Consider the following 17,989-nt stretch of genomic DNA (forward strand, 5'->3'; position numbering starts at 1 on the left):
TGATCTTTATTCTTCAATAGTCCTGTGGCCCTCCCTTTTGGTTTCTTTGATTTACACAACAGAAGGAAACCAAACACCTGCTGGCTTCTCCAGCTCTCCAGCAATCCAGGGTCTGGGCTGAGACAGGAACACTACCACAGAGCCACAGGTGAACACTGGGGTCACAGGTGGCAGCAGCTAGAGAAACAAGGACCAGGCCATGGGTAGGACACGAGTTTTCAGGTGAGGAGGTGCTGGGGAGGTATGGGGGTGGAGAGGGGAAGCAGGTCTGTCTCAGTCACAGGACACTGGGCTGATCTGGCACCTTCCAGGCCCATTTAAGATGACCAGTCTCGGAACAAGGAAACTCCAATCCCTTCTTGGGGTCAAGTCACTCAGAAATGTTTGAGTGACAGAGAAGAGGGCTGATTGTCACCCACCAGGGCTCTTGTCAAGATATTCAAATAAAAGCAGCTTAAGGCAGTTGCTGGGCATTTAGGCTTGCCCCTGCAATTCGGGCTGATGCAGGGAAGGAGGGACGAGCACACAGCAGACAGACTGCAAATACTTGGCCCACAAGATGCCTTGTGGAAATTTTATTACATAGTGTAAAATGTCAGTCAAATAAAAAGAACACCTTTTTAAAACGACATGCATAACACTTCCCAACTGCCTTCTTTAATAGTTAGACATTTCAAGCATTGCAAGAAAAATAAAGAGAAAAACCAGAAGGTGTAACTTCAGTACATTTCAAACGGAATGTCCTCAGGTCAATTAAAAATGCAAGAAAAAATAGCTTCAATTCCGTTTTTTTTTTTTCCTTTAAAAATACATGTTATCTGTACAAGATACACTACAGTAAACATTGAAAATCATATTATCCCTTTTAATAAATCAAAATTATTTAATTCATACTGTGGTTAATACTAGATTTACTTATTCATCTAGTTAATTTGACAAATATTAAGAAAATATTCAAAAGAAAAAAGCAAAACACATCTTGGAATTAAAAAATAGTTACTACATTTTATATGGTTTAATGTTCCACAGTGTTTGTTAAAAGTTATATTGAATTTCTTTTTAATATTAAAAATAACAGTATTTATATTTCTGAGAATAGAGAAAGGCTTTTTGTTTTGTTTTTAAAACCAGCTTGGAGGTCTTAGATACACAATTGCACCTGGTAATAGAGACATGAGAAAATGTCTGCTAAACACACGGACGCGTTTTATATTACCCTTTAGAACTCTAGAAATTATACAAACCCTAAAAAATGCCCCTCCCAATCCCTGTTGGACAGCAATACAATTATCTGTCTCAATTCAGAATTCACATAATTAATTACAATACATAATAGTTGTTTTTTAAAAAAATGCAATAAAACCAGACAGCCAAGATACAAGAAATTAGAAGTAAAACACTACTGAATTTACATTTAAGAATATTTAAATACTGTTTAAAATTTTTAAAAAGAATTTGTTACATACCACCTAAGACTTCCAAGCCACTTTCTGTTGCAACAGAAAAAAACTGTAAATAAAAAGACACAAAAACAACAAAACAAAACAAAACAAAACACACCATGTTGAAATGTCACTGCTCTGAGGCATTTTCTGGCACCTGAATTTGCAGGTATTGTTCCAAAAAGAATCCCAGAGCCTACACTTTGAAATAACAAACACAAATAATGAAATAAAAATTATCAGCAATTTTTAGTATCTACCTTTTCCGATTTTTAGAAAAATTTTGTTAATGTAAATATAGTGTTTCACAGAACAAAGGTTCTTCATCAAAAGGTTTGCAAATCTAGAAACCTCTGTTACAAACAGGTTTTCTCTCACACTGATTCGGGGGAAGAGCCAGCTGCAGACGCCCATCTACTGCTCCTGTGGGGGGGGGGGGAGGGAGAGGGTCAGCCTGAGGGCCATGGCGGGAGGTGATGGGTGCCCCTGCCAAAGCACCTCTGGGTCTCAGGTCAGGAAAACCTCTCTGGAAGAAGATGGGGCTTTTCTTCTGCTGGGAACCCTGGGCAGGGACAAGGGAAGGGAGCAAGTACTGCTTCTCCTTGGTCCCCACCAGTCCTAACAATTGGCCTCCACAAGGCCCAGCCAACTGGGCAGTGAGATGCCAGGGCTGGAGGTAACCAGCATGCTTTCCTGGGGCCTACTGGCATCAGGTCACCTAAAAGGTGCCCTGTGGAAACACTTTAATGGGAAATCCATTTTTGGCCTTGGGGTGGACAGAGCTCTTCAGGTTTCTGTGCAGGACGGTGAGCTGGCACTCCTCCTGCCCAGTCATGGGTGTGCACAGCAGCCACCTCCTGCTGCTGCCCACCTTCTTCAAAAGCAATCTGCTGGAGTGTGCCACCATTCAGTGTTGGAGGTAAGCTTGGCACTCATTTATAATCAGGGAAACTTTAAGGCCCAGAGGGAATGAGAGAGCAGCCATCAGCACTGAGCAGGTACTTCCTTTTAAGGGGCTACCCAACCAATTTTCCTTTTCCTGAGCCCCAACTTCTCTCTGGGGCAAAGAAAGGGACAGAGTAGTTACAGCTGGGCTCTCAGGGGATCACAGGGCCTGAGCTGCTCCTCCATGGCTCAGTGTGAGGCAAGCACAGAGCGGGGAGACAGGAGTTAGAGCTGCTCTGGGACACATTACAGTGCTGGGGACTGGCTACAGACCTGGCTGTGGGCCTGAGCCTGCCCTAATGTCTGCCCGTAGAAAGCGACTTGCTGTCTGTAATATTCTGCCCAGGCCATTGTGTAGTCTGGCGGGGAGCTGGCCTGAGGAGCAGCACTGGCAGCATGACCTGGTTGACAAAGGAAGAAAACACTGGAGTTAACTAATGAGAGGGGAATAGGGGCCATGGGGAGGTCCCTTCCCTAAAGCCCTCGGGCATCTGCTCCCCCTCTGGATATGGTGCCTGAGCCCAGGTTGTAATGCGACATGTGGCACTGCAGAGAGCTTACTACAGAAAGTGTGACTGGCCTTTTGTTGCTGGGTCCCTACCACACCCCACTTGAGGATATACCCTCTCTACAGAAGAACATCACCTGCCTTGCAGTTCCCAGCACTGGAAGACAGAACAGGTAGACGGAGAGGGGAGAAAGGAGCCCACATTTGTCTGTACAGGGTAGCCAGGCCCACAAGAGAGCATGAAACACTGTGTGAGAGGTCTGGGAACAATGGACAACTGAACTATCCAAGTTTCCCTGGTGATGAAGATCTCCCCAATACCCTGCCTCTGGCCTCCATAAGGTCTACTGTCCTGGTGAGTGCTAAGTCCAACTCGGGGCGAACCAGCTTTCTGACCGCCTTTGACCTAAGCATAGTCAAGTTACTACAAGCAACACCCCTCAGATGCAAGACACCAGATTTCTCTGGAGGCCAGAGCCCAACCTCAGCCAGTAACTGGAATGCGTGGAGGGTCAATGCTGACCCTCACTCACTAGGGTGTTTTTCCTTGCTATCTGCAACCCCTAGCTTGGCTGATATATGAAGAAAAACAAACGACCCAGCACTCAGTCAGTTTTAGGATTCCTCCCCTGAATTTCATCATCTCTTTTCTCTTCAGCTGCCCTGAAACAGTCCAATAGATGGGGCAGCAGTGACGCTGTCCAAGAGCAAGACACCCAGCTGGGCTGCATCCACACACAGCACCCCATAGGAGCTAGCTTTACTGTGACAGGTGACGCTGGACCTGAGGCCACACCTCTGGGCAGCAGCCTACCTCCAGGCCCTTCTGAATCCAGCAGGGGAAAGAGTAGGGACTGGCATGCAGGAACAAAGCCAGCAATGGAGGAGATAAAGTGAGTACTGTAACCCAGTCACACAGGGAAGGCACTAGAGACCCGATTATACCACGCTGTGGACAATTTTGAAGCCTATGGGTGAGCAGCTGGGACAGGACTGCTGGTCCAGAGGCCTTGGCACTCACTCTGCTTTTTGTAATAGTCTTCCCAGGCCTTGCTGTAGTCAGGCTGGCTGCTCTGCGGTTGGCTCTGCTGGCCTGTGAGAAAAACAAAAAGCAGTTAGGACATTTGGCCCTGCCTAGCCTCGGCCCAGCTCTCTGCATATCCTAGGCTCACTACTGGCCCATGTGAGTCCACAGCTTCCGCCTGTAAGGCACAGCAGGCCACCAGGTGAAGGCTGCAACTATGGTCCTTGTGAGGCAAGGACTGGCAACTAGTGGGGTGTGGCGAGCCTTGACATGCCCCCCCAGTTAGAGCCAAGCTGTAGCTAGCAAAGTCTTGAAGGGGCTGCAGCAATAGCCTTCCCAGACTCCCTGAACCTGCCTTCAAAAAGACAAAGGGTCCAGACAATCCTGGACACCCTACACCTGGCCCTTCTGCTCAGCAACCCACAGTTGCCCATCTAGGCACAACAGCAGGGAGCATGCAGACAGCCATGCAGAGCCTGACATTAAGGTGACAGCCTTGGAAAAAGCCACACCAGCAAGGTGCATGCAGTGGGAGGTGCTCGACTCAGCCTCCTTGGGACAAGTGGGATGAAAAGGGAAGACATCTGCTGGGGCAGATTCTGTGCAGAGCTCTGGATGCCTCCCCTGTGCCGCGCTAGCAGTGGAGACCACAATAAGGGGAGACAGAGTTGGGGCCAAAATGAAAAGATTCAAAGACTTAGCACAGGATGAGGCAGGACCTTTTGTTTCTGCTGAGGTCAAGGATGGGTGAGCGTCCACCTGTGGAGGCTCACAAAAGGCCCTTCAGCGTGTTCCCTATTACAATTGCAGCCTACAGCAGGCAGAAGGATGTGCCGCTATATATGCCTCACAGCAAAGTGCTTTCTCCACTTGTTCACTTACTGAAGCCTGGTTGTGAGGAAGAGGACAGTTACCGAGCTCCACGCGTGGGGCTGGGGAGGAAGCAAGAAAGGAGAGCAGACATCCTCCCTTTCCTCCAGGGGGCCGGGGTGGGGGCCCAGAAGAGTGGGATGTGGGCAGCAACCTCCCCTCAGGCATGGAAGGCAGGTGGCAGGACTCTGCTTCCTAACAAGATTTCACTGACCAAAACCAGAGTCTTGAACGATCAGGCTGCCACATGGCGGCCAGAAAGCAAGGCCTGTTCACTTACTCTGCTTGCCCCCACACCTTGGCCAATCTCACTGGGCTTGCCTGTGGTCTCTGCTGAATCATGGCTTAAGGGCCAAGCTTTCCACAGGAGAGAATTCACAGAAGGAGGACAGATCTTTCAGGCTCTACTGTCCTCACAGTCTAGGGGTTCTCACAGGTCCTCTGGCACAACAGGGCAAATGTGAATGCAATTCCATCACCCTGCTTCCCGGGGAGCACAAGGATCAGAACAGGATTTGACAATGAGAACACTGCCCTCCACAGGGCCATGCAGCAAGGAGGTGAAAAACTGGGGAACTAAGTGCAAGCAGGGTCTGGGATACAGCAAGCACAGTAAGTAGGGACTGACAGCAGGGCCCAGATGGCAGACAGGTGCTGATCATGAAATTTCTGCTCAAGTTTTAAACACTGCATAAGAAGGTTTTGGGGAAAAACACAACTATATAGTTGTGCTTGCAAGTCCTTGAGAAACCAAACCCAAACACTTTATTTCACATAGGGCAGAATAAAGGTACTGGGGAGGGGAGTGTGCTTAAGGCCCTGCTCCACAGAAAGGGGCCATGGCATGGGCAGTAGCCTGGTGTGGTTCCTGGCTGACCTATAGCTGTGCTGAACAAGGCTTTCCAGGCAGACGGACATTTAGGTGGGTCAAAAGAAACCTACTGTCCTAAGGTAAGGAGGAGGGGCTGGATCATGCACAAGCACTTCTCCACAACCAGTTGCCCCTTTTTCAGGACCTGGTTATACACACTTATAATCCCAGCACTCAGGAGACTGAGGCCAGGAGGATCCTGTCTTTGAGATCAGACAAGGTTACACAGTGATAAAACACCAAAAAATATTAGGGCTCGCAGAGTGGTTCAAGCGGTAGTGTGCTTGCCCTGTCTAGCAAGTATGCAAGTATGACACCCTGAGTGTGCAAACCCCAGTACTACAAAAAAAAAGGACCACTTTCTACTTTCTAAGAAGATACTGGAGACAAGACAGAAGGTCACCTTGAGGCAAGATGGGGAAGTGGGAAAGGGCCCCCAGCAACCAGGGAACTGATTAGAGGAGCAGGGCAGGGCATTGGGGAGGAGTGCAGAGCTCTGGGGCCCTCGAAGTGCAAAAATAAGAGGAGGGCAGGAGAGGTTCAGTGGAAACATCCCCACAACCAACCTGTTTATGGGGCTGAGAGGACGTGTGGGTCAGGGAGAGCCAGCCCGGACTCCCAAGTCAGCTGGAGGCCGATACCGTTTTTTCTGAGCCCCAACTGTGCACATGCATTCCGCTATGTCCCCCATCTCTGGAGAAGGGCAACCTGTACCTGGCACCAGGCCACTTCTGGATTTCCCAGGAGGGCAGATGCACCCCACCCCTCAGGAGTCACTTACTTGGGACCTGCTGTGTGGGCTGCTGCCATGCTTGGTAGGTGCTGCCCCAGCCTTGGGTCAAAAAGGCTGGAGGACCACTGTGGATGACAAAAGAGAGTCACTTATGTCTGTGTGTGTCAAAGGCGCCCTCCGCCCTCTAACCCCCATTGCCTGCTTCTGTATTGACTACCTCCCTCACCCCACCAGGCAAAATGGCCATGCCAGTAGCAGAGGGCCACATGACACCTCTAGCACTGTCTGTTCCAGGCCACCTACCTTACAGGTGTGCTGTGGGGGTTTCCATTCACCTTAGCAGCAATGTTGGTGAAGCACCCTGAGCCCCTTGGAGGAAAGGCGCTGCAGGAAGAGGAGCAAGTGAAACCAGCTGAGCCTGGTGGAGAGAGGCTCTGCCCACTCCCCTTAAGAAAATGGCAGTGACAGAAAGAGCCCCCTGGCTCTGGGGGGCTTCACTTATCACTGGTCAGTGAGCTACAGACAGGCAGGAGGGACCACTGGTGAGAGGAAAGCAAGCAGTGCTTTCTTGGAAGAAGCGGAAAAGAAAGAAGGGTGGGGAGTGACGGAGGCTCCGTGGTGAGGCAGAGGCAGAAAACTCACTTTTGATGAGGCGCAGCAGGCGGCTGGCTGAAGGGGCTCTGTCCGAAGGCTGTGGGGGCTCCAAGGCTGGCACCCTGTGTAGGCACAGAGGAGCTCTCACCCCCGCTGGCAGTGCCTCACCCCACTCAGTCCCGCCCGAGGCAAAGCCCATGTCTGGGAGGCAAGTCAAGTGAAGGAGACAGCTCTGCACTCACACTAGCTTCCTTCTCATGCAGGCCGTATCTGCAGCAGTGCTGCTGCCCCGTGAGTGACCAAGACCACCACACGGCCAGTCCTGGCACCACCACAATTGCCCTGGCATGTCACCCGGGGAGGACCAACCTGCTTGACTCTCCCGTCAATTTAGGCTGGCCCAGGGCTCTTTCTGCCATTCTACGTCCCCATTGAGGTAAGCAGTGGCCCATCTGTCCTCCATCAACACTCCCTTTCTTTATCTGCTTTGAGGTGCCTGAAACTAAAGCCAGAGTCAATGAATGCTGCCTGCAGGCTGGCGGCCAGGGCGATGCCCCAGGGAGCCCAGGGCAGTGCTGGGGGAGGCTGCTGCCCAGCTGCTCATCTAAGCCTGCAGGGGACATGCTCTGGGGACTGACTTCTGTGGCCTGGCGAGTCCTGCCAGGAGCTTCCTTCATTGCATCTGGGCCTGAGCCTGGCCCTGGTATTCCCTGGGCCTCGGACCTTCTACTTGGCAAAGGAAGAAGGGACACCCCCATGTGATGCAATGACAGAAAGGCACAGGAAGTACAAGGTTCTGGGGAAAAGCAGGTACCTTGGCCATCCAAAAGCAAATCCAGCTAGTATTAAGGCAGGTGGGGAAAGGCCTGTGTACGTACGCCAACTTTCTCATCTACGAGATGTCTGGCCACCTCGATCTGCTGAGGACTGCCCCTGATGGTGAATATCCGCAGGCTGGGGTCGGTGTTAGGAGGGGGATTCCGCTGAAGCTCCACATGTGCTCCCGACTGCTGGTTGATGCTTTTGATGTTTTCACCCCCTACAGGTAGGAGATTCAGGGTAAGTGGCAAGGGTGGTGAATGCAAGGCCATATGGCTGTTTGTGGGAGAGGCTGGAACCTCTGTACACTAGATCTTATTGAGAAAGAGAAGCACTTTCAACTTACTGACCAAACCCAGGGCTTTCTCATCTGCAGCACCAGTTCTCTGGAGCAAAGATGACCTGTCAGAGCTGTACTATGGTCTCTGTGGCCAAGGGGCAGAGAGCCAGTAGGCTGAGGCCCAGAGATCTGCAGGCCACAGAGCTCACCCTTGGAGGCAGCTCATAGTCCTCCCACACTAGCCATGGTCGTCTGCCCAGGGAAGGCACTGGATCCTTCTGTGTAAGGGAGACCTGACAGCCCCAACATACACAATGCGGGCCTTCAGCACGGGCATGAACCACTGCACCACTCTCCCTCCTTTCACGGGTCAAACAGCCGGCCATAGCCCCAACAATGCCTGGAGCCCACTTGGGCCTTCTCAGGTCCCCTCTCAGGGAGCTGCTGCCTCCATGGGTAGAATGGGTAGATAGGTGACAGTGTGATGCAAAAGAGGCAGTGCGAGGAAAAATTGTGTGTGTGTGTGCGCGCCCGCGTGGTAATTAACAGGGGGCTGAGTGGAGTGGGCTAATAAAAATTTAGTTGGACTCTTTGAAAAACCTGTGGGAGTCCCAGCCTCTTAATGAAATTTGCATAACAAAAGCCCCACCAGCTTAACAATACTCTGATTCTTCTTCTGAAATTCCACAGAACTTATAGATCTATTCTGTCAATGTGGGTGGGGGGGGGGTATTAGGAGGACCTACAACATAAGCAAAAGTTAGGATACAGTTTTGCAAAATGAGAAAAAGATACAACGTTGAAAGTCTGGCTTAGGAGAGCAGGAAGCCAGCCCCAGGTGATCAAAGACAGGGCAAGGGTCTGCTGGCTTTGCTCCTCCACAGCCAAAACCAGACTGAGACAATGTGTGTCACTGCACTGACACGTACCCCACAACCCTTAACACATCTCAGTACCCTACCAAGCAAGAAGGGGAGGAGAGGACAAAGAGAAGGGAAAAGATATATATATATATATTTCATCCAGAAGGAAGTCAGGACTCTATGGGGGTCAAGAAGCAAAACTGCAAGCTCTGTCTGGTAGTCCTTCCTATAGGCACAAGGGCAGTTCACACTGAGGAAGACCGGGGACTGCGCATTTGGGTCTTGGGTCCCAAGCTTGATTCAGCATCAGCCTGGTTTTATTTAGGGCCACTTTAAAGGAAAAGCCAGGCACTGATGATTCACGTCCGTAATTCTAGCTACTCAGTAGACAAGAGATCAGTAAGATCAAGGTTTAAGGCCAGCCTGGGAAAGATCTTATCTCAAAAAGACCCAGCACAAAAGAGGGCAAGTGGTAGAATGCTAGCCTAACAAGCATGAGGCCCTGAGTTCAAACCCCAGTACTGCCAAAAATAAATAAATAAAAATAAAATGAAAATTAAGACCAACAAAAGCAAGCCTTGTGTTTGTGGTTTTCTTAAAGTAGTGGTTCAGAAAAGAGCTATGTTTTCTACCATGGCAGACGTGTGACTTGGGGTACCTCAGCCAAAGCAAACAGCCCTGCTTGGCCTCCAGGCAGGTGCAAGCCCCTCCTGACCATGTGGATTTTATCTTTTTGCCAAAAGAAAAGCGAGCAGCTTTGCCCCCAGGCAATGGTTTTGGGAGAGCAATGAAGAGCAAAGAAAAAATGGAGGTCATTTTCACAGGCACCCTCAACAGCCTCCAACATAGGGGACTCATACCAGCCTCCACTCAGAGGCTTCTGCAGGCAGAAGCGTGAGAAGGCAAGTGTCTGAGACTAAGGACCTGAAGGCTTCTGCAGAGAGGCCTCAGGAACATGCTAATAAGGTGAGCAGGCGTCTCAAAACTACATGGGGCCAGAAGGAGTTAATTTAAGTTCATCTTCCCTCAAAATGAGGTCACTGGCTTGGCACATGGTGGCTGTCTATCGACTCATTCAGCAGCCCACTCCATTCTTCTATCTGATGGGGGGGCAGAAGCGACCCACCAGTGGTCCCCGGCTGGATGTGAAATCGTAAAGCAATTAATCAAACCTGCTAAAAGGCCTGGCTGACAAGAGCAGGGCTGGCCACACTATCTGTCAATGTTGCTGTGTTTATCATGGAAATCCAGCAGGGGCCCAGGAGGCCGCTGTCAGTGCAAGGGCCAGAGCAGGGAGAGCTGGGCCTGATGCTTGTGGATCCTGCTCCCTCTCCCTCACCCAAAAAAAGGAAACAGCTCACCCCTAGCCTTGGGGTGTGGAGAAAAAGACCCTCCCCATGCTTATTCACAGATTTCTCCAGGCTACTACTGAGCATACGGGACAGTATCATTGCTTTTTTCTGCTATCCCTGTCCTCTAGGAACCACTGGGGTGATTTTGTGGAATGAATGTGCATGTGTGTGCACATGCGCGCGCGCACACACACACACACACACACACACACACACACACACACGCACAGCTGTCACAGTGAAGACATGTCTCTGCCAGGATCTGCTGAAGACATGCTTAAGTGAAAATCTTATGCTCCTCTCTACCTACAGGTATCTATGAATTTGATATGGTACCAAGTCAACAGTCAGGATTGTGTATGGGATTTATTCAGCATTCTGAGCGGGCTAGCAGTACCCACTTAGCAGCAATATACCAGACAATCAAAACAAACCTGTACTGTTACCTGGGTGTGGTGGCCACATCTATAATCCCAGGAGGCTGAGGCAGGATTTGAGTTCAAAGCCTGTCTGGGCTATAGAGCTAGATCCTGTCTTAAAAAACAAACAACCCAAACCAAGCCAAATAAAACAAAACCTGTATTGTCTCTACCACCCAAGTGTTCAATAATCAAAGTCAAGTTCTCTGCAACATGCACTGCCCCCTTGTCCCCTACCCCACAGCTAAGAGATAGTTGGTGAGCAAAGAAATCTGAGAAACTTTGGGTAGAAAAAGATGATATTTATTTCCTTCATATGCTGTTAAATAAACAGTAAAGAAAATATGAGGCTGGCAGCATGGCTCAAATGTTGGAGTACCTGCTTAGTAATAAGCACAAGGCCCTGAGTTCAAATCTCAGTACCCACCCTACCACCCCCAGGAAAATACAAAATCCAACAAACAGAAGTCTCTGCCAGCAACAAGGTTGGGCTTGGTGCTCTTAGGGGGGCCAGCACTACAGAGCAGCCCCTTTCTGCTGCTCAGCAGCACAGGTGAACCAGCACCAATGGCCTAGACATCTGCCCTCTCTCTGAAGGATAGGAAGGATCTGTTAGTAATTAGTGGGTTTCCATATAACATGTCTAGAAACAACTAACAAATCAATTTTTTATCTCCCTCCATAGGGTGTCTGTTACTCAAGGTACATGTGTTGCTAAAAGAATAAAAACTACCACTATAGCCAGGTGTGGTGGCACACGCCTGTAATCCTAGCTATGCTGGAGGCAGAGGCAAGAAGGTCTTGAGTTCAAGGCAAATAAGGGCAAAGTTAGCAAGACCCTATCTCAAAAACAATACAAACAGAAGGGCTGGAGGCAAAGTTCAAGTGATAGCATTGCCTAAGCATGTGCAAGGTCCTGGGTTCGATCCCCAGTACTGCTGGAGGGGTGGGGGGGGAGAAGAAAAGCTGTCTTCTCCCACGTCAATAAAGACTAAGTACCCAAATCCAGTGAGGAAAAGAAGTGGCACATGCTAGAAAGCACTCTTCCTGAGGATATGAGTTCAACTGCTCCTTTGACTCCCTCAGGGGTGAGTTAATTTGTCAGCAAGCGCCCAAGGCCCTCTCTTCAACAGCCTGAGCTGCTCCAGCAAGTAGTGGGTTTTATTTACCCTCTGCCCATACTCAAATATACTTTGCCCCCATCATGAAAGACTCAGTCAGGGACTCCGGCAAAACAGGGTTCTGGCAGAGGGAAGCTGACACTGCAGCCTTGGCCCCTTAGTTGGTGTTGTGCAAGAATTACTGCAAATTTGGAGGTCTTTGCCACCTGCTTCCCTTCTAGCATCTGGAGAGGAGAAAATCCAGCAGTTGTCTCTTACCTTTGCCTATGACAAGGCCACACTTATCTGCTGGCACGGTGTACGTTATTTCCTGGATACCACCGGGGGTTCCCACGCTCCAGTCGCCACGGCCACGGCCTCTTCCTCTGGCCACCACCAGGCCTCCGAAGCCATCTCTTTCCTGGGAAGGAGACATGGCTCTAGTTGCGATTCTGCCTCTGCCCACCAGCACCATGTTTCATCTCCGGCAAGGAAGTTAAGCGACAGACTATAATCAACACCACATCCTGGAACCACTGTCTCTCAATTTCAGACTTGGAAGCCCACTTTCAGACCAGAATGAACCACATCCGGGGTACACTCTGAGGAGAATGTGTATACATAAACACATGTGGCCCTGTAAACAGCACAAACACACACACACCTGAAACAGGCAGCAGATGCAAACTCACACCTGAAGCCCAGTGGCCCTCTTCCTTGAGTGTTAGTTATAGAGCCCTGATCTACAGGCTTTCTCAAAGCTAAGGCTGCTCTTTCCTGTGGGCCTAACAGAAACCAGGTATTAAATATTAGAGCTGAAGAGCTCTGGACATTTGTAAGTGACATACAAGTCCTGACCCTTTCCCAGCCAAGGCTCCTCTAAAGGACAATTTAGTCTTGGTGGTCCGAATCAGAATACCTTATACTCAAGCCAACCAGCCTGGGCTGCATAGCAAGACCTGACTCAAAACAAGGTAGGATGGAGAGACTAGCCAGGCCTACCCACAGCCTGGAGCTGGAGATGTCTGGGGATCATGCTCACATCATCCATCAGGCAGACAGCCTAAACTTCACCCTAACAGAAGAAGGTCCTTTCTCTTTAGAAGGAACAAGCTTTCAGCCTGTATACCATTTCACTCTGGAGCTGCAGTACTAAAATGTTTTAAATACTGAGGTGAACCTGGTCAGGCTACACTCTTCCTCATGCAAGGAAGAAGCCAAGTAGTAGATCAATACAGTGCAGAAATATTTGGCAACACCTACTCGTGTCAATTGTGAACAAACTGAACATTTACCCAGAATCTAAACCAGCAGAAAGCTGAGACAATTGGAGTGCTTTCCTGTGCACTCTGCTTTTATGAGAGACAACTGACAAGTAAACAAAGTAATCTGAGGACTTACGTTAAAGCACACAATCTCACATACCAGAGCCAGTTTTCTGGGTACAGTACATTTAGAGGACAAGGCTCTCTTGCAAACGCTTCATGGCCTCTGCAGCCCTAGACTCATAAACTTGCTACAGGAGAGGACATCAAAGCCCATGCGGCCAGCTGTTCCTAACCCTAGGAAGTACCTGGGACTCCAATTAAGAACCTAGCTCCTCCTGTGGGAGTTAAAGACCTAGGATGGGGCCCACATATTTGTAATTTAGAAGGGTTCCCAGAGGGCTTACTTTCCTCCTGGTGAAAAGCGCCCAGTTTGCTGGTGAGGAAAGGAGGCGGCTCAGAGAGCTGAGCTTCCTAGGCTAATCCAAGATTACATGTCTAAGGGCAAAGGTGGGAATATAATTTCCAACCTGCTGCTTTTTCCTTTGGCTGTAGGTGTTCTCAGGCTTTTCCTCAGTCACACACCAGAAAGACATGCCAATCTGCCACCAGTTATAGCAGCTCCCTAGTGCAAGCCACAGTGGAGCAGGTGGACTCTGGTGCTAAGAGATACTAACGTCAGACAAGTTCACTCATATTCCAAAGACACACATGAAACCAAGTGCATGAAGACAACATTAGGACTCTGGAGGATCCTGACGTGCTTTCTAGATTTCACTTAATATTGTTGGAAACTTGGTATTCTAGCTTGGTATTTTTCCAAACAGTTTAAACAGTCTAGCATTTACTGGGTAAAGAAATCTAGATTCTGGGTAATAAAGGCAGGGAATAAGAAGCCAGCAGAAAAAAATGCACAGGCAAGGAGAAATATTTGGAGAAACCTTTGGTCTCCAATTAGGAGCCTGAGGGGTAAGTACTCTGTGGTGCTGCCCCAGTGCTCCACTGTGCATTTTCTGCTTCTGGGGGCCAGATCTTTAAATCCAGAGAACTGGACCCACCTGTGCTGTAAGAATCAGCTCGTTGATGATGTGTGCTGCATGCTGACACCGATCTGGAGGGCCCATGACCTGAGCGGCTCTTTCTGGACTAATCCCATCATCTGTGGAACCAGATGAGAGAGAGAATTAGGAAAAGCCCAAAGATAGAAGGAAATCAAAGCCAATCTGATTCACAGTAAATATTCTTCCTGGTACCAAAAGGGCAACAAGACTGTCACCAGCTCCACCAACTCTTATGGAGTGGTTTGGTCAACAGGAAAATGAGTGTGATTATGTTTTCTGTTTGTTTTTTTTTGCATGTTTCAGGTCAATACTCAATCATTATGCAAGAACAGTTTTTTTTTTGTTTTTTTTTTAAAGATACCACTAGAAACTGGGTGTGGTGGGCCCACACCTGCAATCCCAGCACTTGGGAGGCTGAGACAGGAGGATTTTGAGTTCAACATCAACCTGGGCTGTACAGAGAGACCCTATCTCAAAAACAAAACAAAACCTTTTTTATGATATTAAATTATATTTAATTATACACAATAAAAAAAATTAAGTCTTTACTTAGCAGAATTACAAGGTAGAAATGACATGCTGATTTCTGCAATCTAAGAAAAAACAAAAACAAAAAACAGGCCTGAAACCCTTGGGCTAGAGCATCAGGGCATGAGAAGTAGCATCCAAGAACACATGCCCTCCAGGATTTATAATCTGGCAACAATGTTGCAAAGGAGAAAAAGAGAACACCTGTATAGGATAACACAGCCTTGGTTTTCTTAGGTGTAAAACTTTACCACTAAGGGTTTTTGAGCCATCAAAACCAACCTGGTTTAAACTGAATCCTTACACCAGCATCATTCTGGATCTTTTTGATCATCTCCCCGTTTCTTCCTATTACAATCCCAACAGCAAACCTAGGCACAGACACCTAGTCACAGAGAAACAAAACCCCATCAAAACTTCTGCCAGTTTTTTTTTTTTTTTTTTAAAGTGGACTTGGTTTTTATTCAGGGCAATTCTGGAAATGATATAATAAAGTCTATTATAGTTAATGAACACAATCTTCACAATTAAATACATCAAATAAATACAAGATTCAACCAAAACAGTTATAAAATGAAGTAAATCAAGAAAAAAAAATCTTAAAGGATAAAAAGGACCAATTCATCTTCCAAATTCTGTAAGTATAAATATACAATACTGATTATACCGGTGATCCTTTAAATGCAGTGTTCTCTGTGTTTACAATTGTGGTTAAAATACATGAGCTGTAACATGCCACTCAGTCACTGGCAGGTATTTAACTCAGTGGCACTAAACATCTTCACAATGCTGTGCAACTGTCACCACTGTCCATACTCAAAACCTTTCTTAATGCTAACAACTCTTTCCATTAAACAGTAACTCTGTACCTCCCGACCCTGGTCACCTCTGCTTTGTCTCCGGCTTTGCCTATTCTGTAGCCATCTTCTGGCTTACTGCACTAAGCAAATTGCTCGAAACGTCCATCCTTGTGGCACATATCAAAATTTCATTTTCTTTTTTTTCCTGTACTGGGGCTTGAACTCAGGGCTTTGTGTTTGCTAGGCCAGCACTCTATCTCTTAAGCCACTCAACCAACTCCAAAATCTCACTACTGGACTGGAGGTGTAGCTCAGTGGTACAGGGCTTGCCTAGCATATGCAAGGCCTGGGTTTGAGTCCCAGCACCACCATTCTACCTCATCAATAAAACAAGATTCCAGTTTGACGTAATCACAACACAGACGGTCAAGAAAGCCTGAACTTTGGCCTTTACTTGGGCAGCAAGTTATTTCAAAGCCCCAAATGACCTCCCCCTGCCCTCCAACACAGCTGGCTTCTTATACTCAGTCCTAGTCTGTTCTCATCCTTGGCCAGCACATTTGCCCAATGAACTGTAATGCAAGCATACCTCTATACTGCCTCCTCCTACTCGGGAGCCGAAATCACCACGCACACCTCGGAAGTCAGCTTGGTCTTTTTCTCGGATGATCTCCAGTACCATTTCTCTTGCTTGCTGCATAAACAAAATGAAAAGCATCATGGGAAAAAAAGTCCTGAAAAAAGATCATGCCAGGTGAAATGTAAAGATACAACCCTCCCCACACAGGTGTGAAGATACAGAAGGTGCTTGACTGTGGGTGGGGGATGTATGCATCACATCTTACAGGATGTCTTCTTCACCTGGCCCAGAAGGTGCACACAAATGAGGGCCCACATTCTTAAGCCAACACTGGTCAGAACATCTGTGTGTGTCCAAGATCGATTCCTGTGGCCTCCCTTCTAGTGGGAGGGTTGGCTGAGAGCAGCTCTGTGAGAAAGAAGCCTTCAGTGGGGCTTCCTTGGCAGTAGCACTCCAGCTAGGTGAGAGAACAGGCAGGCCAAGACTATGGAAGCATCTCTGACACTCAGACTCCTTATTTCTTAGCTAAAATGCTTAAATTATTGAGTTACTGGCAAGACTGCTTCATGAACCTCACTGCATTTGAGGCAGACCCCAAGGCTCTCTTCCAAAAGAATGCCCTTGGTAAGTGCATCCTACCACACCTGCCAGCCCATACCAGTGTGGCCCATGGGAATCTGAACATGCTGTACCTCAAAACGCAAGGCAAAGCACAAACCAAAATGGATTCTTCGTTCTGGAAAAAACCCAAACCAGCAACTGAATATAGACAATGCTGTGGAATTACTGCTAATTTTGTCAGGTGTATTATTCTTAGGAGACACATGCTAAAGGATATAGGGTAGACAGTCATACCACCCACCTGTTACAAACCCCAAACAAAAGAAACTCCACACTCTGCAAAATGTTAAGTAAGCAGAGGGTATACAGTTGTTCACTGCACTTTTATCTACTTTCCTGGATGATTGAGGTTTTTCATAATAAAAAGGTTGGGGGAAGAAAAACAATAATTTAATCTGAACATAGATTACTTCTCTCAAATAAATAAAACTGGAATATATACAGTTTTAAAATGAAAAAATAAGGTGGGCATAGCTTAGTGGTACAGTGTATTCCTACCATCTACAAAACCTTGAAAATACCATCCAACGCTTTGATGGAGAAAGCAGGAAGAAGGGCTGCTAGGCAGCATCCTATGGTCAGCAGTCCTCTGCAGACCTACCACTTCCTTCTGAGGAGCTCTAGGTCTGGACAGCAGTAGAGCCCACAAACTCTAGTGAATGAGCAAATATTAGATTCAATTGGATTTTTAAAAAGCCCCCGTTTATACTTAAAGAAGGCTGGGGCTGGTAGAGTGGCTCAGGGGTAAGAGTGCCTTCCTTACAAGCGTGAGGCCCTGAGCTCAAACCCCAGTACCATCAAACAAAACTACTGAAGCTCTGGGGGAAGGAAGGAAGTGAGGGGCTGTACTCACACTAAAACCCTCTACTCTGTTCTCAAACTAGTATTTCACATGTGTACCCTGACCAGTTTGGCTGAATGATGGGGTTAAGAACAGGGGGAAATATTTTGCCAGGGACTTGTAGCCCCCACTGGGTTAAAACCCCAACTTTCCAAAAGAAGTATGGCAGCTTTGGCCTGTGGCCCCGGGCCTGGGATATTCTAAGTGCAGGAGGAGGAGGGTACAGGACCCAGGTGACTGCAGATCCAACTCTGACTGCTTTCAGCAAGTGGGGCTATCCTTTCCAGAGCTCGGGGCACAAGCAAACTTGGGCTCTGGTACCCATGTTCATCTCAACCCCCAGCTAGAGGGCCTGCATGGCCGGCAAGTCTACACTGTACCTGATTAGTGTTACCCAGCACCATCTTCCACACAGTGGAAATGTTATTCATCTGCTGTTCCATGGGCAGCCACACTCATGCTGAAATACAGCC

The 17,989-nt window shown here is 48.1% G+C and overlaps 1 protein-coding gene across 3 annotated transcripts in view; it reads right to left on the reverse strand.

The window, feature by feature from the left end:
- Positions 1–544: 544 nt before the first annotated feature.
- Fubp3 (far upstream element binding protein 3) overlaps positions 545–17,989 on the reverse strand; it is a 52,195-nt gene continuing 34,750 nt past the window's right edge. For 2 of the 3 annotated variants that reach the window (XM_074052990.1, XM_074052989.1), the window contains exons 9-18: positions 16,064–16,168; positions 14,957–15,059; positions 14,144–14,244; positions 12,100–12,241; positions 7,866–8,026; positions 7,036–7,109; positions 6,697–6,777; positions 6,442–6,518; positions 3,917–3,988; positions 1,874–2,788 (exon numbers count right to left, since the gene is read on the reverse strand). In XM_074052990.1, the coding sequence (XP_073909091.1) occupies positions 2,634–2,788; positions 3,917–3,988; positions 6,442–6,518; positions 6,697–6,777; positions 7,036–7,109; positions 7,866–8,026; positions 12,100–12,241; positions 14,144–14,244; positions 14,957–15,059; positions 16,064–16,168 (1,071 nt within the window). In that variant the 3' untranslated portion in view covers positions 1,874–2,633. The other variant, XM_074052991.1, reaches the window with a different exon arrangement.

This window comes from Castor canadensis, chromosome 13 (assembly GCF_047511655.1).
Source record: "Castor canadensis chromosome 13, mCasCan1.hap1v2, whole genome shotgun sequence".
Classification (NCBI taxonomy): Eukaryota; Metazoa; Chordata; class Mammalia; order Rodentia; family Castoridae; genus Castor; species Castor canadensis.